This window comes from Haliotis cracherodii, unplaced genomic scaffold (genome assembly GCF_022045235.1).
Source record: "Haliotis cracherodii isolate W230 unplaced genomic scaffold, xgHalCrac1.p SCAF_45, whole genome shotgun sequence".
NCBI lineage: Eukaryota > Metazoa > Mollusca > Gastropoda > Lepetellida > Haliotidae > Haliotis > Haliotis cracherodii.
In genome coordinates this window covers 185,235-209,185 of record NW_027266303.1, presented here as the reverse complement: position 1 = coordinate 209,185, position 23,951 = coordinate 185,235, and the positions used below count along the sequence as shown (strand labels likewise).

Below are 23,951 nucleotides of genomic sequence, written 5' to 3'. Positions count from 1 at the left end.
ATGCTTGGATCGTCGTTGCTGATCATATTGCGTAAGTGCACATGGTACCACTACATTAATTGCTATATTTACCCTTGCAGTTAACTAAATTGTATATACTTCTTTAAATGACAAGGCAGAAGCTACAGTAAAAATGAAAACAAAGTTCACTTTTGGCTTTCAACTTTTTTATTCCCTTAATGCAAAGCTTCGATACAGATGCAAGTATATTTCTTTACCGACAGCAATAGCTCGGTAGAACCAGGTCGCTTAGCTGATACACGAATGATGATTGACAGAAGATGAAATCCATTATTCAACCCTCTCTTCATACATGTATGTACACTCAAAATGAGCGACAACTGGGTCGGACAAGATCATACAACTGATACATTAATGAAAGAGTAGAGGCGTCTAAATCCACAATTCAACCTTGTCTTCATACATGTATACACACGAGAACCCATCCAGACTGTGTTTCTATTGTTAACTTGTTATGTTTAACTAGACTGAGGTCGACATGTCTTATATGTATGTCTTGAAGAGTGGAATTGGGCTACCATCAGTAACCAAAGTCCATACTCATAGTCATGTGATCTTTCTATGAGTGACTTTGGCTCAACACTGTTTTGACGACATGTGAACTTAATGTGGGAGGATATTCCTACGTGAAGCAGGTCTTCGATGTTTAGTACTGAGGTGAAACCCACGGACAGGATGTGGTGCTGACAAACCTGGACATATGGTCAGTGTAAATTTGGGGAACCCACCTACGTGTCTTAACTCCTTACGTGTTGGGGCCTTCATGACCCCGATCTATTGACTACTGACAGACATTATCACTAAGCTAGTCAAGCAAGCTTCAAACACGTCGGCAATATGGTAGATATGTATCGCATTTCACTTTTGTTTACAGTTTGTGCAGTACAGGGTGTCCCGGTGTGCGAGTGGGGCAAGTATGGACACAACTGTGACCGACTATGTTCAGATCACTGTAGACTTCATCCTGTCAGAAACCTTCGACACTGTCAAAAAGATACTGGGAAGTGTTCAGAAGGGTGTGTTCGTGGTCGGCATGGTGACCAATGTGATCAACTTTGTAGTCCGAACTGCATCAGCACCATCTGCAACCAAGGCAACGGGGGATGTACCCTTGGGTGTATAGAAGGATACATTGGATATTTCTGTAACATAACAACAGGTACACAGACACAGACAACAGGTACATAGAAACAGTTCTATACACAGATTCTGTTGTTAGTATTCTTATCTTACCTTTTTTATCTTTTTTCTGAATATGAGATTATTATTCTGGTTTCAGTTGGGATGAACTTTGAAGTGATGGTTAGCAGATCACTTTCATTGAACTGTTTTCAATGAAACTTTTGCAGTACTTTCTACACGAGAAATGTGCTCACATATTCGATTCCTTTGTTGGTTGCGCAAATACATGTGATTATTTTTATGCGTTTAAAACATAAATCTAATCCAAGGGAAGTAACTCTTCTCTCTTGAAAACTTGATCAAACTATTCTCCAAGTTAACTCAGAATGAATTTTTGTTTTCAGTTTCTACAGTACAGGGTGTCCCGGTGTGCGCGTGGGGCAAGTATGGACACAACTGTGACCGACTTTGTTCAGATCACTGTGGACTTTACCAAGGGAGAAACCTTCGACCCTGTCACAAAGATACTGGGAAGTGTTTACAAGGGTGTGTTCGTGGTCGGCATGGTGACCACTGTGATCAACTTTGTAGCCCGAACTGCATCAAAACCACTTGTAACCAAGCCAACGGTGGATGTACCATCGGGTGTAGAGAAGGATACATTGGATATTTCTGTAACATAACAACAGGTACACAGACACAGACAACAGGTACATAGATACAGTTCTATAAACAGATTCTGATGTTAGTATTCTTATCTTAACTTTTTTATCTTTTTTCTGAATATGAGATTATTATTCTGTCTTTAGTTGGGATGAACTTTGAAGTGATGGTTAGTAGATCACTTTCATTTAACCTTTTTGATTGAGACTTTTGCAGTACTTTCTACTCGAAAAATATGATCACTTATTCGATTCTTTTTCACTGTTGGTTGCACAGATACATGTGATCATATTTATTCGTTTAACGGGGCGGTCGGGTAGCCTAGTGGGTAAAGCGTTCGCTCGTCACGCCGAAGAAAACGGGTTCGATTCCTGACGTGGGTACAATGTGTGAAGCATATTTCTGGTGTCCCCCGCCATGATATAGCTGGAATATTGCTAAAAACGGCGTAAAACCATACTCACTCACTCACTGTTCGTTTAAAACACAAAACTCATTTTCTCTTGAAAACTTGATCCAACCATTGTCCACGTTAACTCCAAATGAATGTTTGTTTTCAGTTTCTACAGTACAGGGTGTCCCGGTGTGCGCGTGGGGCAAGTATGGACACAACTGCGACCGATTATGTTCAGATCACTGTGGACTTCACCTAGGGAGAAACCTTCGACCCTGTCACAAAGACACTGGGAAGTGTTCAGAAGGTTGTGTTCGTGGTCGGCATGGTGACCAGTGTGATCAACTTTGTAGCCCGAACTGCATCAGCACCAAGTGCAACCAACCCAACGGGGGATGTACCCTCGGGTGCATAGATGGATACATTGGGCAATTCTGTAACAGAACAACAGGATCACAGATACAGACAACAGGTACTTGAGTCAGTTCTATAAACAGATCCTGATAAGAGTTGAGTCAGAACATAGGATAGATGTTAAAAAGATGGCATTCAGCACATTGGCAGCTCCTAGTTGGCTTATACAACTATTTGGATTTCATGTGTAAATGTACATCATGTTTTGACATAAATCCTACCATACTTTTATTTGGTTTTACGCCAATAGATAATTAATTTTTATGGGATGTAATATGTGAACTCCTCACTAAAATGCGCTTCAATAGTGACACCCTAAATACAATATGGCATCTTCCTTTGAATGAGAAATGTTACTTCATACGTATGAACAACTGAGGTGTTTTTGTAACACTAATGGCATAATCATGACGAAACTGTCATAACAATAAATTAGATGAATAAAAAATACTTGTTCAGTTGTACTTGAGAACATTGGAATTTTAACGTAGTAATTAACAGTATGTGTCGAATACTTCCTCTGTTGATTGTAAGCCATTGAAAGCCACCTTGTCAGAGGGTGATAACATTATATGAACAAGGTCTGTCAAAATTACTGATCTGAGCTGTTAAAACAACCAACAAAACTTCGCAAGTCACCGTGGTAATTAAGAACATGGGCTGCGATTTAGGGACGTATAGACGTATGTTGGATGTTACCTGGCAACATTTCAGCATTTATGAGTGGCAGAGCAAGACGACGGTCAGTTATGCGTGTCGCCATGTTGCACATGCCGCGAGGCTCAAGCCTGGCACTGAGAACAGGACTTTTAGTGTGCGTCTCATTGCTTATTATATTGAGAAATGATACTGAGAGCAACCAAGGGCCCGGCTCAGGTCGAACTACAAGACGAGCTACATTAGAGAGCTCACGTGAACCGAGGTTGTAAGACGAAATGGCTGAAATACAACTAATTTCGAGGAAATGAGCACTATGATAACTCAAGTAGAGAAAGAGGTACATATTCTATCTGATGAAAATGGTGACTTTCGGGACCAACTTACTAACTTAACTCGTAAAGTGGACATGCTGGATAGCCAGCAGAGAAAGAACATCGTAATTGTTTATAACGCCGAGGAGACATTTAGAGAGATACCAGAAGAGATGTTGATAACATGGAAATACCGGAAGAAACAATATTTGACAGAGTGAGTTGGCTACCGGCGAAATCAAGTGGACCAAGGCACATTCTAGCTACGTTCAGGACTCCAAAACTGAAAGCCACTGTCTTGAGCCAAGTTAAGAAACTGAAAAGGCATTACATACCTTCAAACCTTCAATCCCTTCTTGGAGAAAACAAAGGAAGAAGGCACTTTTTTCTATTTTGAAACATGACATGGTGCGATTGCTGAAACAAAAATAAAATATGATTCTTATGCATGTGTACCACTTTGAGTTCAGTAAGGCTGAAATGGGGGAACATGCTGGGCTTATGATGTTAAAGACGTGTCAAATAAGTATGGTTTTGGAGACGTTTGGCCCCATCAAAGTGTTGGTTGTGTTAATATATTCATTGATTACTTCCTACAATGCTGTAAAGATATTGATTACAGATATGGAACGATAATATCACAGCTTCTCCAAAGTTGGTCTTTTACAAACATGTTAATAGAATATGGTTTGGAAGATTATATTCTCTGTATTGACAATATGATCGAACTAAAAACTTTAGCTAAATTTAGATGCTCTAGTCATACTTTAATGATAGGGGCGGTCGGGTAGCCTAGTTGTTAAAGCGTTCGCTCGTCACGCCGAAGACCCGGGTTCGATTCCCGACATGGGTACAATGTGTGAAGCCCATTTCTGGTGTCCCCCGCCGTGATATTGCTGGAATATTGCTAAAAGCGGCGAAAAAGCAAACTCACTCACACTCACTTTAATGATAGAAATCGGTCGACAGTATATTATCATCTTTGCATAGATTTAACAGTAGAATAATATTTTTTGTGTCCAGTGTCTATTCTATGCAGGTGTAAGAGACAGTATTTTACCAAAGTAGTATTGTGTCCATCCAAACCAGTAAAAACTTAAATGCTGTTCTTCAGCTCAAATCCGTCTTTACTTAACAGTCTAGGGAAATATAAACTGAACAACAAAAGTTCCTTTAACATTGAATAAGATTTAATGCAAAGTAATGTTTTTAACAAATATGAAACAATTTCGGTTTGCAACAGATAAAAGACTCCTTTGTAAGTGGTTTAATTTGCCATACTGACACCAGAAAATGCGTGATTTCATAAAAAAAACCCATGAACATGCCAAATTGTCAATCTACAAATCAATAGCGTGTGTGTCCACCTCTGTTTGCGATGCAAGCAACACATCTTCGTCTCATGGAACGGACCAGGCGTCGCAAAATGTCCTGTGGGATATCTGTCCATATATGCTGGAGCATGTTTCGAAGTTCCTGGAGTGTCTGTGGAACACGTGGTTGACGTCGAAGGTGCCGATCCATCTCATCCCACATAGGCTCGATTGGTGAGAGATCAGGGGAGCGAGCCGGCCAGGGGATGACATTCACGTTGTTTTGTTGAAGAAAATCCTGAACAAGTCGGTCAATATGAGGCTGGACGTTGAAAGGTAATGCCTGGCCCATGACGACGCAAAAACGGTAGAACAACAGGGCCGATGATCTCGTTGAGATTTCCCTCTACCGCTATCAAACGGGTCCTCTCTCTTGCTGTAATCCCACCCCATACCATAACGCTGCCGCCCCGTACCGATCTTCTTCCATGACACAATGATTGACGTAACGTTCAACTCGACGTCGGTACACTCGAATCCGTCCATCGCTGTGGCTGAGGTGAAAACGAGACTCGTCAGTGAATGTCCCCACTGCATGGCCGTCAAACTTAGACGCTGTCTGCACCACTGTAAACGTGCTTGGCGGTTTCCTGTCAATCCCTGCAGGGCGACGTACGGATGCTTCTTGCAGTCACTGTTGCTGGCTGCAATCGATTTCGTAGGTACGTTGTTCGCATCCAGTTGTCTTGTGGATTATTGGTTACGCGTGGCCTGCCACTCCAAGATGGTCTCTGACTGAACTCGTCTGTTGCCAACGTTGTCAAAAACACCAAATGGTGTTTCTGTGGACGTTAAATTGTCTTGCACCACCACGTTGACTCGATCCTGCTTTAAGCATACCAATGGCTCAGAGACGCTCATTTTCGGACAGGCGTGACATTTCCTAAAGTTGAATAATTCCGTAATTTTGTTGTTTTTCTGAGCGGTTGTTGTCAGCACGATGCTAAACAATGCATATGGAATACCGTTAACGCACATGTTTTTATACCCATTCTTGGGTAGTGAAATGCATGGTGCTTGCATAAAAGTCAACTTTTGCATGGAATGCATGCTTTTCTGTAGCAGCTGCGTTTTTGTGACTTGATTCCATACATGTACTACAATATTGAAAACCAAACTTTACTTGTTTGAAAAATACACTAAAATATTGGTGTCACAGGAACTTTTGTTGTTGAGTATATTTTCTTAGCACTTAAGAGATGTCATTAATTATCCTAAGTGATAATACTGTCCACTATTTGTACATCATCGTGTGCGCGCGCGCGTGTGTGTGTGTCTGTGAGTGTGTTAGTATATACAATATAAAATAGATATCTGTTATTTATCTTTTAACAAGACTTCATCAACAAAGAAGGTCATAACACTTCATATTTTTTATCTGTGTGGAAGGAAAATAGTGTTTATAATCAAAGCTGATCGGCATATCATTGAGAGGCCCGATTTAAGGAACGACTATTGGCACGTTGACTATGACAGAGGGAAGCAAGTCTTTCAAAGAAGAAGTCATAAACTTAAGGGGGTGTATATTGAGTATATAAATAGAGAATCTCACCCGAGTGTCTTTTGATACGAGTTGATAAAAGTAGAATAATTCCGAGGTTTGAGGAGGATTTTTCCCACTTTTATCAACGAGTGTTGATATATTTGATATCAAAAGACCTGAGGGTGAGATTATATTTATCACACAACATCATTCTTCCAACTTTTTCAATTTGTAGATAGTAATTAGCAGTGTCTTCAGTGTAAGAAGTACTACTAACAGCTTCAGTAGCAGTGATGTCCTTTGATTGTGATGTCATGGTAACCAGTGACGTCACAATGGTCTGCAAAGCATTGTGATGTAATTTCATTGCAGCGATATCTACAGTGTAGAAATCGCTTGATCTAATCCAAGCATTACTCCTGTGGGAGCCAGTTTTGGATGATAAGACAGACTATGCCTTCATACTGTGTTTGTTTGTTACAGGTGGGGGCACATAAGACAGACTAATTAGTCATATTGTGTTTGTTTGTTACAGGTAAGGGGCACATTAGACAGACTAATTAGTCATATTGTGTTTGTTTGTTACAGGTAAGGGGCACATTAGACAGACTAATTAGTCATATTGTGTTTGTTTGTTACAGGTAAGGGGCACATTAGACAGACTAATTAGTCATATTGTGTTTGTTTGTTATAGGTGAGGGGCACATAAGACGGATTAATTAGTCATATTGTGTTTGTTTGTTACAGGTGAGGGGCACATAAAACGGATTAATTAGTCATATTGTGTTTGTTTGTTGCAGGTGAAGGGCACATTATACTCAGTATGCAGGTGATGTGGATATTACTGGTATTCTTTTTCTTTTCGACAATTTGTTGCTGGAAAAGGTGAGTTTACTTTGTGTTCCTCGGGTGCTAACCTCAGACTACTTCAGCAACTACTCTATGATCAGTTCGGTTCATTCAGCGTAACTTTGACATATTTTCCATGGACATAATGTTGTACTCGAATCACAAGCTTTCAGGTTTACGAATACACAAATATTATTCTGTATTTACCATGTTGCCTTCAGTGATGGCAATTGTATCCGGTCGTTCTTTGATGACAGTTTTCATTCAACACATGATAGGGTTTTACTGGCAAATGTGAATACGTATTTGTGTAGGGTAACCCGAAGCGGTTGGTGTATACGAGGAATTGTCAAACAGGTACCATGTGCATTAATAACTTAATCTATTTTCAGTGCTCGATGTAGAAGAAGGTTTGACAAATGGTTTACATGGCTTATCAAAAGGTAATTCTCACGAAGACTTCTTCTTTAAAACATGCGGTCGTATCTTCTCTAAAAGATTGTTGGTAGTGTTGGTGAAGAGGTGGGTGAGTAAGTTTGATGTAACGCCGCATTCAGCAGCAGTTCGGTTGTATCTCTAGAGACAATTTCAGCTGATCCTTAGAATACAAGTCTTGCAATATTAGTTAAATGGTCATACTCCTCCAAGGCTAGTTTCCAGACTCACAGCTTAGTGGTAGTGTATTTTCTGACAGGTGGTAATATTTTAAGCAGGGGTCAAATTTCGTGACCTTTAGTTCTAGGGTGCCCTACATTATTACTGTATTAGCCCTATATTACCATCTTCCCGAGACAAGGGAGTTAACTGACAATTAAAGTCCAGTTTCCACCCTTGCCGAACTAGGCTGGAATTCCTGGGCTCGACCGTAGCGCCACCAGTAGTTATTACGAGTTATGTTCCTTCTAAGCCTTTCCTATGGACCAATCAGATTCCACCTCTCGTATCACTTGCATTTCTTTCAAACAAAATGGTGGCTCCCAGTCAAAACGATCTGATTGATAATCAAGATCTATATTGTGATAAAACTGGTCTTACATAGCGAAGTGCATAAAATCACGCGATCAACTTGATTAAAAACATGAAAAGACTTGGAAAATATCTGTTGACAACGAGTTGGCGGTGCTCATGCAATGCAAATCCTGCAATCGACAGAAATCTGCACGACATTTTACAAACCGGATTTCGATTTCGGTGCGGCATTTTGATTGGACTGTGCATAGACTCGTTAGACCAGCCAAAATGTAACTCCATAATACCCGCCTAGTTCGGCAAGGGTGGTAACTGGACTTTAATAGTCAGTTCACTCACTGCCTCGGAAAGATGTATATGGCGACCTGGTGTCGTTATCTATATCCTCTATTGTTTCAATATTAGCAACCTGTTCTTAACATTCTGAGCATGTATGTAGTCACATTTTACATCAGGTCAAGGTACAGTTATTGTTTGAAAATAAAGTCCAAACAGATTGCAAATATCCTTTCCCTAGTAACAAGTTTGAGAGTCATAAACAAGCTTTTCAGTATTACCTGTTTAGCGTTTGTAACGCTTTGGCCTTTTGTAGTATTCTTTGACATCTACTGCTGATCTTTATCTTTTTGACAGTTTGTTGCTGGAAGAGGTGAGTTTACTTCGTGTGGGTTGGGTGCTAACCTCAGGGGTTGGTGTATACGAGGAAATGTCAAACAGGTACCCTGTGTAATCATAACTTAATCTATTTTCAGTGCTCGATGTATAAGAACGCTTGTCGAATGGTTTACACGGCTTATCAGAAGGTAATTTCCATGAAGACTTGTTCTTTAAAACATGCGGTATTATCTTCTCTAAATGATTGTTGGTAGTGAAAAGGTGGGTGAGTAAGCTTCATTTATAGTAGTTCAGTTATATCACGGCGTGTCAGCTTGATGTGGGAGTAAAGCCGGAAGATAGATAGATAGATAGATAGATAGATAGATAGATAGATAGATAGATAGATAGATAGATAGATAGATAGATAGATAGATAGATATTCTTTATTCCCTCCACTTGAATGAAGAGTACATTATGCAGATATAATTATGTTAGATGTTTAACATGAATAGGGGTAATATTCACACATTTTCACGTAAGTGACACCCACGGACTTGGTTATGGTGCTGCAAACCTAGACATATAATCAGGGCGATATGGGATTATACCATCCTAGGTTTTCGCCATGCCCAAGGGACACTACTTTGTCACGCGAAAAGGATGCAATTCTGCACAACAAACTGTAGGGTAAACGATGACTGAGCCATATGTGCCCCCGTGTTATTTATAAATACGCCAAAACTTTATTTAAAGTTTATCAGTTTTAAATACCTCCTCATTTATTCTTTTTCAGGAATCCAAGGCCTTGTAAGTAGTACAATATATTTTCGTCTAAACATATTCTATTGCAACCAACCAACCAACTGTTTGGGATGTGGACGTTCTTGTTTCACTTTTACGACTGCCTCTGACATGTGACGGCAATGTCAGGTTACTTGTCTGAATCTAGCAAAGGGAATTCACTATTTCTCAGATTATTTGAGTTGATATTTTAACAATTCACACTGCTATCTCTGACAGCCACATAATTCACAATTCTCTCAAGCCACCTACTTGGACAGTTAGGTAAATACAACACAACCAAACAACACACGTTGACAGTATGTCAAATCATAGGTGTCTACTGTAGCCACACATAACGGTCTCTACAGCCATGACAGGCACCCCTAGGTGTCTACTGTAGCCGCACAGACAACAGACTATAACACCAAGTCATGCACCCGTATGTCTCCACAGCAGTAACACAGACAACTGACTTTAACTCAAAGACAGGCACCCCTATGTCTCCACTGCAGTTACAAAGACACCAGACTTTAACACCAAGGCAGGCACCCCTATGTCGCCACTGCAGTAACACAGACAACTTGCTTTAACACCAAGGCAGGCACCCGTAGGTCTCCACTGCAGTAAAAAAACAGACTTTAACATCAAGACAGGCACCACCATGTCTCTACTGCAGCAACACAGACAACGTGCTTTAACACCAAGACAGGCACACCTATGTCTCCAGTGCAGTTACAAAGACAACAGACATTAACATCAAGACAGGTACCCCTATGTCTCCACTGCAGTAACACAGACAACAGTCATTAACACCAAGACATGCACCCCTATGTCTCCACTGCAGTAACACAGACACCAGAATTTAACACCAAGACAGGCACCCCTATGTCTCCACTGTAGTAACACAGACAACAGACTTTAACACCAAGACATGCACCCCTATGTCTCCACTGTAGTAACACAGACACCAGAATTTAACATCAAGACATGCACCCCTATGTCTCCACTGTAGTAACACAGACAACAGACTTTAACACCAAGACATGCACCCCTATGTCTCCACTGTAGTAACACAGACACCAGAATTTAACATCAAGACATGCACCCCTATGTCTCGACTGCAGTAACACAGACAACAGAATTTAACATCAAGACATGCACCCCTATGTCTCCACTGTAGTAACACAGACAACAGACTTTAACATCAAGACATGCACCCCTATGTCTCCACTGTAGTAACACAGACAACAGACTTTAACACCAAGACATGCACCCCTATGTCTCCACTGCAGTAACACAGACACCAGAATTTAACACCAAGACAGGCACCCCTATGTCTCCACTGTAGTAACACAGACAACAGACTTTAACACCAAGACATGCACCCCTATGTCTCCACTGTAGTAACACAGACACCAGAATTTAACATCAAGACATGCACCCCTATGTCTCCACTGTAGTAACACAGACAACAGACTTTAACATCAAGACATGCACCCCTATGTCTCCACTGTAGTAACACAGACAACAGACTTTAACACCAAGACATGCACCCCTATGTCTCCACTGTAGTAACACAGACACCAGAATTTAACATCAAGACATGCACCCCTATGTCTCGACTGCAGTAACACAGACAACAGAATTTAACATCAAGACAGGCACCCCTATGTCTCCACTGTAGTAACACAGACAACAGACTTTAACATCAAGACATGCACCCCTATGTCTCCACTGTAGTAACACAGACAACAGACTTTAACACCAAGACATGCACCCCTATGTCTCCACTGTAGTAACACAGACACCAGAATTTAACATCAAGACATGCACCCCTATGTCTCCACTGCAGTAACACAGACAACAGAATTTAACATCAAGACATGCACCCCTATGTCTCCACTGTAGTAACACAGACACCAGAATTTAACACCAAGACATGCACCCCTATGTCTCCACTGCAGTAAGACAGACAACAGAAGTTAACACCAAGACAGGCACCCCTATGTCTCCACTGCAGTAACACAGACAACAGAATTTAACATCAAGACATGCACCCCTATGTCTCCACTGTAGTAACACAGACACCTGACTATAACACCAAGACAGGCACCCCTATGTATCCACTGCAGTAACACAGACAACAGACTATAACACCAAGACAGACACCCCTATGTCTCCACTGCAGTAACACAGACAACAGACTATAACACCAAGACAGGCACCCCTATGTATCCACTGCAGTAACACAGACAACAGACTATAACACCAAGACAGACACCCCTATGTCTCCACTGCAGTAACACAGACAACAGACATTAACATCAAGACATGCACCCCTATGTCTCCACTGTAGTAACACAGACAACAGAATTTAACATCAAGACAGGCACCCCTATGTCTCCACTGCAGTAACACAGACAACAGAATTTAACATCAAGACAGGCACCCCTATGTCTCCACTGCAGTAAGACAGACAACAGAATTTAACATCAAGACAGGCACCCCTAGGTCTCGACTGCAGTAACACAGACACCAGACATTAACACCAAGACATGCACCTCTATGTCTCCACTGCAGTAACACAGACAACAGACATTAACATCAAGACATGCACCCCTATGTCTCCACTGTAGTAACACAGACAACAGAATTTAACATCAAGACCGGCACCCCTAGGTCTCGACTGCAGTAACACAGACACCAGCCATTAACACCAAGACAGGCACCCCTAGGTCTCGACTGCAGTAACACAGACACCAGACATTAACACCAAGACAGGCACCCCTATGTCTCCACTGCAGTAACACAGACACCAGATTTTAACACCAAGACAGGCACCCCTATGTCTCCACACTAAGACTGTTTGGTAGTGAGGCAGGTGTATGGTAGTAAGGCCGGTGTTTGGTAGTGGGCGGGTGTTTGGTAGTGTGGCCGGTGTTTGGTAGAGTGGCTAGTGTTTGGTAGTGAGGCTGATGTTAGGTAGTGAGGAAGGTGTTTGGTAGTGAGGCGGGTGTTTGGTAGTGAGGCGGGTGTTTGGTAGTGATACAGGTGTTTGGTAGTGAGGCTGGTGTTTGGTTGTGAGGCGAGTGTTTATTAATGGGGCTGATGTTTGGTAGTGAGGCTGGTGTTTGGTAGTGAGGCAGGTGTTTCGTAATGGGGCTGATGTTAGGTAGTGAGGAAGGTGTTTGGTAGTGAGGCGGGTGTTTGGTAGTGAGGCGGGTGTTTGGTAGTGATAAAGGTGTTTGGTAGTGAGGCTGGTGTTTGGTTGTGAGGCGAGCGTTTAGTAATGGGGCTGATGTTTGGTAGTGAGGCAGGTGTTTGGTAGTGAGGCAGGTGTTAGGTAGTGAGGCTGGTGTTTGGTAGTGAGGCGGGTGTTTGGTTGTTAGGCGAGTGTTTGGTAATGGGTCTGATGTTTGGTAGTGAGGCAGGTGTTTAGTAGTGAGTCAGGTGTTTGGTAGTGAGGCAGGTGTTTTGTATTGAGGCAGGTGTTTGGTAGTGAGGCGGGTGTTTGGTAGTGAGGCAGGTGTTTGGTAGTGAGGCGGGTGTTTGGTATTGAGGCTGGTGTTTGGTAGTGAGGCGGGTGTTTGGTAGTGAGGCGGGTGTTTGGTAGTGAGGCGGGTGTGGGAGGATGACAAACAGCTGAAGGTGGTAACGCCCCTCTTTCAGACCAGCACAATGAGAAATGTTGGTCCTGTCCGATGTGCGGTATCGGTTTGACCCTTGGCAGGTTTTTTTTAAAGACAATGGAACTTGGTCCGTTAGTTGTGACATTTCCTTATTTCACAATTTCCAATTATTGATATGTGGCATGTTACGTGATAAGATGTTTGTAAAACTTTGTTTGTCCATTTTCTCCATGTTAAAATATGTATGCGCATTTGTAATTGTTGTGACGGAGTTCGATCCCTGGGCGCATTCATCTATAGATCTGATGTATTAAAAGTAAAATAAGCAGTCACTATTGATAAGCGCGACAACGCGACATTTCATCACTAAGTCAGCGGCTGAGTGAACAGTGTTGCGACGTCTTCGTGGTTTAATTTTCCGTTTCTCAATAGATTATGTCTGGCGATTCATTTATATTAGCTTGAAGGCTTGGTGGATGATATTAAAGATCGTAGTAAGACTTACAGTATATCACTCCTCACCCATTAATTATGGAGGCTACCGTGTGGATGGTATGACTGTAGTAAGACTTACAGTATATATCCCTCCACACCCATTAATTATGGAGGCGACTGTGTGGATGGTAAGACTGTAGTAAGACTTACAGTAAATCCCTCCACACCCATTAATTATGGAGGCTGCTGTTTGGATGATAAGACTGTAGTATAACTCCAAACTGCATTAATGCGACTGTGTGGATGGTATGGTTTAGCGCCACTAGCGGTTGATCGGTACAAGCAGTCGAGCGCCAAACTATGCCATGCTCCTAACACGTCACATTGACGTCATAACTCGCACCTTGGCGCAGTAGTGTCGCCAGTCAAAGCATTTCATGACCGGCAGTGAGATGTGTCACGCGTGTTAGGGCGTAATCGGTGGGTGAGTCATCAGTTTCTACTTTTATAATCATTTAGGAAATTAGATGAAACAGAAATTGTAAATAAAGATTGATGAGCAGCAGAATGAATGTTGTAGGAATCAGGTGCTTGCTTCACACAGTGTTTACACCCAGACAGTTGTTTAGCCTGTCACCGGGGAGAAACAAACGTCTGCATGTAAACAATTTAAAATGGCGTTTCAACCACTGGGGGAAACTGTATTAGCCTCGGCCTTATTTTGTTTGTGTAACAAATGCAGATATCTGCACCAACATTTTTGAAGAGTGGCAAGGAAATGTAGAAAATAGGGTGGGGCAAAGATGTTGAATACGAAAACCATATCGGCGCACACCACGCGGGCAGTCGCCATTTCACTCTTTGTCGTCATGTAGATGCAGGCCTGTCCTCACGTGTTTGTACTCATGTTCTTTAGGCAAATATCGCATCAGCATAAGAAAAACCCACCTTGTCGAACGTAAAAGAATATATGTAAATAACATAATGCTCCCTTGTCAATATATTCGTTTCTATTTTATGAAGGATCAGGCCTACTGAGTATTATAATTATGGCATTTTTCTCAGAGAAATATCGTCACATGACACAGGCTTCAAGACGAGAATAGTTGCAACAGTTTTATAAGTTAAGAGTTTCGGTTTGGGTGTGTGTGTGTTAAAGTGTGTGTGTGAGCGCTATAGATTCTGTTATGCAGACATTATGCTCCAACGAAATAACGCATCAACTTCGGGGCCATGTTCCTCGCGCCTGTCCTTCAGCGGTAGAAACTAACAGTTTCAGTCCACTAGTCTTTATAATGATAACATATAGCAAAACCTTTAAAAATGGCTAATTTCTACTAGTCCTTAGGATACCTTTACTATTGGGCAGTTTGGCAAGGACTATAGGACTAGTGCCAATTTATAACCCTGTCCTTGATGTTTTAGTATTTACGTATCCCCTTAAAATCAGTGCTAGTAACCTGTTACGTCAGTGTTATTACTTGGCTTACTGCACCTATTGTCAGATGCAATATGGACATAGGGAAACCATCTAGACAGTTGTCAATTTGTGTACAATGTTCTTTGAATTGCGATAAATACAGACGTCGAATAAACGCTACACTGGTACAACACTGGTACTACACTGGTACAACACTGTTACTACACTGGTACAACACTGGTACTACACTGGTACAACACTGGTACAACACTGGTACTACACTGGAACAACACTGGCACTACACTGGTACAACACTGGTATTACACTGGTACAACACTGGTACTACACTGGTACAACACTGGTACTACACTGGTACAACACTGGTACAACCCTGGTACTACACTGGTACAACACTGGTACTTCACTGGTACTACACTGGTACTACATTGGTACTACATTGGTACTACACTGGTACAACACTGGTACTAAACTGGTACTACACTGGTACAACACTGGTACTACACTGGTACTACACTGGTACTACACTGGTACTACACTGGTACAACACTGGTACTACACTGGTACTTCATTGGTACTACACTGGTACAACACTGGTACAACACTGTACTTCACTGGTACAGCACTGGTACAACACTGGTACTACACTGGTACTACACTGGTACTTCACTGGTACTACACTGGTACTACACTGGTACTACACTGGTACAACACTGGTACTACACTGGTACTACACTGTACTTCACTGGTACAGCACTGGTACAACACTGGTACTACACTGGTACAACACTGGTACTACACTGGTACTACACTGTACTTCACTGGTACAGCACTGGTACTACACTGGTACAGCACTGGTACAGCACTGGTACAACACTGGTACAACACTGGTACTACACTGGTACTACACTGTACTTCACTGGTACAGCACTGGTACTACACTGGTACTACACTGTACTTCACTGGTACTACACTGGTACAACACTGGTACTACACTGGTACTACACTGGTACAACACTGGTACTACACTGGTACAACACTGGTACTACACTGGTACTTCACTGGTACTACACTGGTACTACACTGGTACAACACTGGTACTACACTGGTACTACACTGGTACAGCACTGTACTTCACTGGTACAGCACTGGTACAACACTGGTACAACACTGGTACAACACTGTTACTACACTGGTACAACACTGGTACAACACTGGTACAACACTGGTACTACACAGGTACAACACTGGTACTACACTGGTACTATACTGGTACTACACTGGTACTACACTGGTACTTACACATATGCAGACATTATGTAATGTGGTTTTCAGTGTAGCAAAAACAATGTTCGTGTATGTTGTGTGTTTAGGTTCCAAAACAACATAACAATCTATTTATTCACTGTAGTCAGCTGGGCCTATTCCTACAACATTTTATCAAAGAGTGGGAATGTACTCTGTAAGTCAGCACAAAGGCAGTGTACAGCTTAACACACATAGATTCCAACATAAGAAATAGGATTCTAACGTGTTTCATGTTATTATGTATAAACACATACGGGGCACATGACCAACAATCAAGGTGTGTGTTGTATGCGGGATTTATCCAGGATATTGAACAAAGACAGATTGGGAACATATCGTTATTTGTTTTTTCCAGAGTTTTGTAACGTTGTATTAAGATTGTAGAATCAGTGTAATAATATAAAACTAAGAGTTAAAACTCTCCCTATTTGTTGGTCCTGATATCAGTGAAATACAGGTTAGCCCTACAAATCCAAACAAACCCCTTTAAAATGGCAAATTTCTACTAGTCCTTATGATACCTTAACTATTGTGCAGATTGGCAAGGACTATGGGACTAGTGCCAATTTCTAACGCTGATATATGACATGATGGAATGTTTACTGACATTTGCTGCAGGTCCATATTTGTGTCATTTATAGCGATTTACCATTCACTGAACTAGAATCTACCTGATATTTTGATATCTCTTCTTCAAACGTGTTTAAATCGTATTCATGAGTGAACATTTTAAGAGGCGAAATATTTGTCGAAGGACAATAAGTGTCCGAGGCCAGTTTTTATAATGCTTATTATATGCTATAGATCTATATTGTTTTCTAACAACCATATTCTGTTTCAGCTTCGAGTGATCCGAGTCAGGTGCCAGCGGTGACGACACAACATTCTGATCGACGAGGTAGGTGGGAGATCCCAGCATGTGGTAGAGAGTGTCATTGTCCAACTTTGTATGACATTTGGTCAGATCATCATGTCATATCAGCCAGATTCTACTCCCCAAATGTCCTATAAATAGTCTCTACGAGTTGATACATGTATTCTCTTATTAGTCTATCAATTTCAAACCTGTCAACAACTGCTCTGATAGGACTCATAAAGGTCAATCAAACAAGCAGGTGTATAGACTCGTGGATAACAAAAATCTATAGTTGTGTTGTATTTTAATGAGAGTCATTCAATTTATTTGACAATCACTAAACTACTATATTCATACTTCTGCTATACTAAACGTATTTTAAATCAGGTCCTCAAACTGGTGGAATGGCAATAACTGGTCTGTGGCCAATATCAATAATGCTTATGTACTATATATAGTTTTCTAAACAACAAATCCTGTGTTTCAGCCTCGAGTGACCCGAGCCAGGATCACAGCCAGAGCGAGAAGGATCCATTGCTCTCCACTGCTTCACACGGTAGGTGGGAGAACCCAGCAGACAGAAAGCTAACTGAACAAGCTTATGTAAAGCAATGTAATAATACATATCATATCACTTTAATAATTTCAAACAGCAATTAAAATGACTGACTATCTTCTTATAAAGCTCAGTTACACTCCCCAGCCATACACAGAATAATGTTACAACCACTGGATGTAGAAGAAAGCACTTGAACAAATGTCACGTGAATAGATTATTCTAAGTTCAATACATGAACCACTCCCCTCATCGTTATATTGTAGTCATCCATACAGGAAGTGGTTCATCATGTATCCATGTTCCTGTCAAGTGTCAACACTTCGAGGTGTGAACACAGTAGATGTATGACAAAGATCTCTGGATGAGTACAGAGTTTACTTTGTGTTACAGCGACTCCATCACAAGCAGACTGCGACCTCTACTGGGCCAGCAAGGACGGGGACCTGGAGAGGGTGAAGCGGCTCCTGACTACACCCGGAGTCAACATCAACAGTAGAGTGGGCGGGGGGAGCAGGACACCGGTGATGTGGGCAGCATGGAGGGGACACAGAGACGTGGTGGAGCTCCTGGTGAGTAAAGGGGCTGATGTGTCACTGGTGGACGAGGGCGGTAACAACATCCTTCACTACGCCTGTAGGGGAGGAGATGTGGAGACGGTGAAGTTTGTGCTGTCTCTGCACGTGGTGGACATCGACGCCAGGAACAAGCTGGGGGAGACAGCGGCGGACAGGGCGAGACTCTGGGGACATCAGCCAGTGGTGAAACTGCTCGCGTCCCGTGGCGCTCAGTGACGTCAGTGTCGTGTTTGTGCAGACGGTGGAGGGGGACATGATGTTACAGACAGTGACGTGGTGTGCCGTGCACGTCGTCGTGTTATATATTCCCGGATTAAGTGAGAATGTTTGTTTTGTTTGAGGAGAAATAAAACTTGTTGAAAATATTTTTTAGATATTTTGTCATTTGTTGTGTTTGGAACTTCGCATAATCAGGTAAGAAAATTGTTAACAGAGTGTAAATATTGATGATGTGTGATTATTATGTGAACACTGCATCTCGTGATACAATTAGTCTGTGTTAATTGTGTGTCAGGAGTTTATAATTAATCGTGAAAGAGTCAACAAACTGTTTGTTTACATCTCGCTGCACTCTGTGACCTCAGACTGAGCCGAGGTTCGCCCAGCTGACGTGGCGCGAAATGCACAATGGCGGTGACGTCACACTGTCAATGACGTCACAGCATTGCGGTCAAGGTCGTGCACCAAAGTGACAGGCTGTTTTCTCTGCCAAAACAGGGCGGCACAAAGCAGGCTTCATGGCATATGCATACAACACATGGACTTTGTGGTAGATATAGCTTGACAAAGGCAGATACATACATTTATTTCTATTGCTGTTTGAATTTAAAAATATAAAAGCGGCAAAACCTTTTCGTGTTCATAAGAAATCGCTGTCGATTTTACAATTCCGTCTATATGATGAGCGTGTGTTTATCCCTCATGGTGCCTGGCCGTCAGTCGCAGTTTCCAAATCGTAACATTGTATCAAAAGTGTAACAACGTTCTTATTTCTTCACACAGTGTAACCAAATAAAATAACATGAACTAGCGTTGACTGCCTTCACCGATCAGTCATCGCCATTATTTCCATGGTACATTTAATTCTGAATTATTCCTTTTACAAATTTTACTGTACCAATAAATTATTTTTTTTATGAAACTATGAGCAAATGCACTTATTTCTATCATAGGAATATGATTCACTTGATTTCTGTTGTAACGGTACGGTGGGTAATCAAAACAGTGGAAACTAAATTTTCACATCGATTACCAGTTATCGCCATCGTCTTAACAGCACGTGCCACGTGATCACGCGCACCGTTTCAGTTATACAAATTACATTAGTAAGTATCTCGGGCATCCAACTCAATTTTTTTATTCATCAAAATGAATAAGAAATGCTAATATTTACTTGTCTGCAAACTGACAAAACACAACATTCCCCAAATTCGATCTAGATCCTTAACACTGTATGTTGTGTGGATTTCGCGATGTTTACAGGGTTATGCAGCAATAGAAACTAACAGTTTTACTCCACCAGTCCTTACAATGATAGCATATAGTAAAACCCTTAAAATTGTCAAATTTCTTCTTGTCCTTACGATACCATAACTATTGGGCAGTTGGTAAAGACTACCGGACTAGTGCCAATTTCTAACGCTGTTATGCAGTTTTGGAAATATTGCTCAAATAGGTTTGAGTATTGTATTTTGGGGAAGAAATGACAGACAGTAAACTATAAGCGAACTGAATGTGCATCATCGTGTTGTTTGATTTATATTTTCTTGTGAATTAGTCACGTGACACCGCCCGCCTCTCTTTTCTAAAGTTGTATGTGAGCAAGGTGATTATTGGGGTGTTTTAAGAATATTTCCTTACAAAACTGCCTAACTAAGACCAGGGTTCGATTCCTGACATGGGTTCAATGTGTGAACCCATTTCTGGTGTCCCCCGCCGTGATATTGCTGGAATATTGCTAACAGCGGCGTTAAACCATAATCACTCACTCACTCACTGGAGAAGAGAGGGTACTAGGGTCGCTTTATGTCATCAGAAACAATGATTAAATGTGAAATTGATACCCACAAAAGGCCCCTCCTCTGGGAAAAATAATCAGTTGAACCAATTTTCGAACTAAGTCTTCACAAGTATCTCTTAGACGTGCAAAACTTTCATCTATGTAACTTCAGTAGTTTCTCAGAAAACGTGTCCCTATTTCACTCAGTATGAACGCAGTGTGCACGAAGTATGCACGCAGTATGCACTGTTGAAACGCACGGTCTGGAAGTCTGTAAAACAATAAAATACACCAATTTTCGTACTCATTCGAGATCATGACCTGTAACATCAGTGTGAAAAGCTTCATTTCTCTGGACAGACGGACGAAAGAACGAACTCCGTTCCTATATCCTCGGCCCCACTCGGTGGTTTGTTTGTTGTTTAAAGTCGCACTTAGCAATATTCCAGCCACATGACGGCGGTCTGCTAACACAACAGTCTGGGACAGACAATCCAGTGATTGATATCATGAGCATCGATCCACGCAATTGGGATCGATGACATGCATCAACCAAGTCAGCGAGCCTGACCACTCAATCTCGTTAGTCGTCTCTTACGCCAAGCATGGCTGGCTGAAGACTCATTCTAACCCAGAATCTTCACGGGACTATTACAGTTATAAGCTAGGTTGACAGTGATAATCCGTAGCGTGGTTGCAACACACCATCCATGTTTGTTGTTTAACGCCGCACTCGTCAATATTCCAGCTTTATGACGGCGGTCTGTACGTAAACCAGTCTGATCCAGACAATCCAGTGATTATGAGCATCGATTTATGCAAATGGGGTACGATGACTACATCAAACAAGTCAGCAAGCCTGAAAATTCGAGTTTTTTCTTGTTACATCGATTATTTTCTCTTTGCTTCGATGTTTTTCTCGTTATTCGATTTTATTTTCGTTATTTCATTTTTAAGGAGAAATTTTGAATTTAAAATATAGATATTCTGCCAAAGTGGCATATCATTAGGCTTTCGTAAACACATGTGAATGCTGTGCGAGGATTATGTTCACAGCACTGGGGCTTGTCACGCAAACATTGGCAGCAAGGGCACTGGCGGGGTTTTTGGGTGGTCAGACTCGCTGACTTCCTGGATGCATATCATCGTCTCCTAATTGCGTGGATCGATGCTCCTGATGTCAATCACTGGATAGTCTGGTCCTTACTCGGTTATTTACAGACCGCCGTCATATCGCTGAAACAATATATTGCTGAGTGCGTCGCTAAACAACAAACGGACAAACATAGTATAATAGTACTGACCCGTAACGGATCCGATTGTCTTATCTTACGGTTTTGATTCGCTTTCGTGGCATTATAATTAAGAGAAATTGATTCGAACTTTTTCCGCTTTTTTATAAATGTTTTACAGAAAAAGTTGTTTCTAAAGTCAACTTTGTACACGGGATATTTCAGAAATAACACGACAGGAATGGCGAAAACCAGTCGATGGCACAATAACATTCTCTGTAAGCGTTCATTTCGCTCTTTTTAGCATAACGTTAGTGTTTTCAAACGTTTCATTTCTTTGTCAAATGTCAACTTTTTGTGTGAAAAGTAATGAAGACACATTACTACTATGTTTTGAACCGGTGCAGAAAGAAAAGAAGAAAATTAAAAACGAATAAACGAATTGATCTCTATCATTACTGTAGTATATAAACAATCGTGTGTGTAATATGCCGTGTTTGTGTTGTGTTTACCTTAATCCTCTATAAGCTTCCCGTTGAATTAATATATTTGTAGCAAATGTCAATGCCAACAGCAACCTAAACATCCTCGAATGGTGTAGAATAAGACTTTAGCAATCCATGCTTGCCGTAAAAGGCGTCGATGCTGCATGTTATCATATCCCAATTGAGTAGATGCTCATGATATTAATCATATGATATAATGATATTATTGGTCCAGACTCGATTATTTACAGACCGCCGTCATATAGCTGAAATATTGCCGAGTGCCGCGTTCAACAACAAACCAACTAATTGCAGGAAACTGAATGAAGCAGTGGTAAAATCTATCCATATATACAAACCTTGGATATCCTTTGGGTATACAAAATATACACAATTGTCTATTTTGGTTGAATGAAATATACAAAATTGTATTTTGGGATTTTCCGTTGTGTAACCACCTGATTTAGCCACTTGTAATCAAACTTGCTCTTTCTTCCACGATTTCAAAGAGCGTGCAACGCTTGGTCAGAAGTTGTTTTATCAAGGTTACAACATTCAAGGTCTCAGTGAAGTTTTCAAACAGTGCTATGGTAAAAATGTGGAGGAGAGTTCCAAATTTGACACATCAGTGCCAAAAACGATGTCCGATGCAATTCCCTATTTTGACTTGTAGCATACGTTCCCATGTTTCTTCAGGCGAAAACTTGACTTGCCTGTGTATGTGTTTGTGACGCGTGTCACTGATTCGCTCACCTTTTCGCGAACACCTGGCATCATCACTATTTGATAGTTATTCATAAACACTTCCTCATGATATAGTCGGAATCGTACAATCGGTTCTGCTTATGGCGGATATTTCTTATGGATATGGAAACGGATTTGTCGCTGTTATTTCAAATGTCTTGGAAGCACAACATGGTGTATTGCTTGACGTCGGGGCATTGGTAAGCGTTATTTAACTTTAAACTAAAGTGTGTTTTTTATGAGCACGAGATAGCTAACCAATCATTGTGTGCTGTTCACATTACACGAACAAGTGTGTAAGTATAATGCTCCCAACAAACAAACAAACATCCACAGAGAGCGCCACGCATATTGAAGTGAACATATTGTAATCTAAACAATAGCGAAGATCTGTATCTTTCACCTGTCCGACCCACACCTAGCCAGCTGCGTTCCTGCGATTCGTTCACACCTAGCCAGCTGCGTTCCTGCGATTCGTTCACACCTAGCCAGCTGCGTTCCTGCGATTCGTTCACACCTAGCCAGCTGCGTTCCTGCGATTCGTTCACACCTAGCCAGCTGCGTTCCTGCGATTCGTTCACACCCATCCAGTTGCGTTCCTGTGATTCGTTCACACCTAGCCAGCTGCGTTCCTGTGATTCGTTCACACCCATCCAGTTACATTCCTGTGATTCGTTCAAACTCATCCCTGATTCAGACTCGACATTCACCTCAAACACACACTTACTTCCCGTTATCTTGCCATTAACCACTTGCATTGCTCTCTTTTATCAAGTAACTATTATTTCTAGACGTGTGTTTCGGAAAGGCATTTCTGCAGATCACTCAAGAAATAGACATGAAGGAATATCATAGTCAGCGAAAGGTTCAACCCGACGTCGATAAGCACGCTGACGGGCATCTGGGCATTGCACATCCTGTCTGTACCTAGCTACCGTCCCTCACTGCAGATGTGGTCATCTGGGCATTGCACATCCTGTCTGTACCTAGCTACCGTCCCTCACTGCACATGTGGTCATCTGGGTATTGCACATCCTGTCTGTACCTAGCTA

The 23,951-nt window shown here is 41.6% G+C and overlaps 1 protein-coding gene across 1 annotated transcript in view; it reads left to right on the top strand.

Annotated features, from left to right (window-relative positions):
- The window catches only part of LOC139441819 (multiple epidermal growth factor-like domains protein 10), an 81,733-nt gene continuing 57,782 nt past the window's right edge, over positions 1–23,951 (top strand). The window contains exons 1-4 of the mRNA XM_071222576.1: positions 1–31; positions 896–1,201; positions 1,548–1,832; positions 2,367–2,672. Of these exons, the coding sequence (XP_071078677.1) occupies positions 1–31; positions 896–1,201; positions 1,548–1,832; positions 2,367–2,672 (928 nt within the window). The remainder of the gene's footprint in view (positions 32–895; positions 1,202–1,547; positions 1,833–2,366; positions 2,673–23,951) is intronic.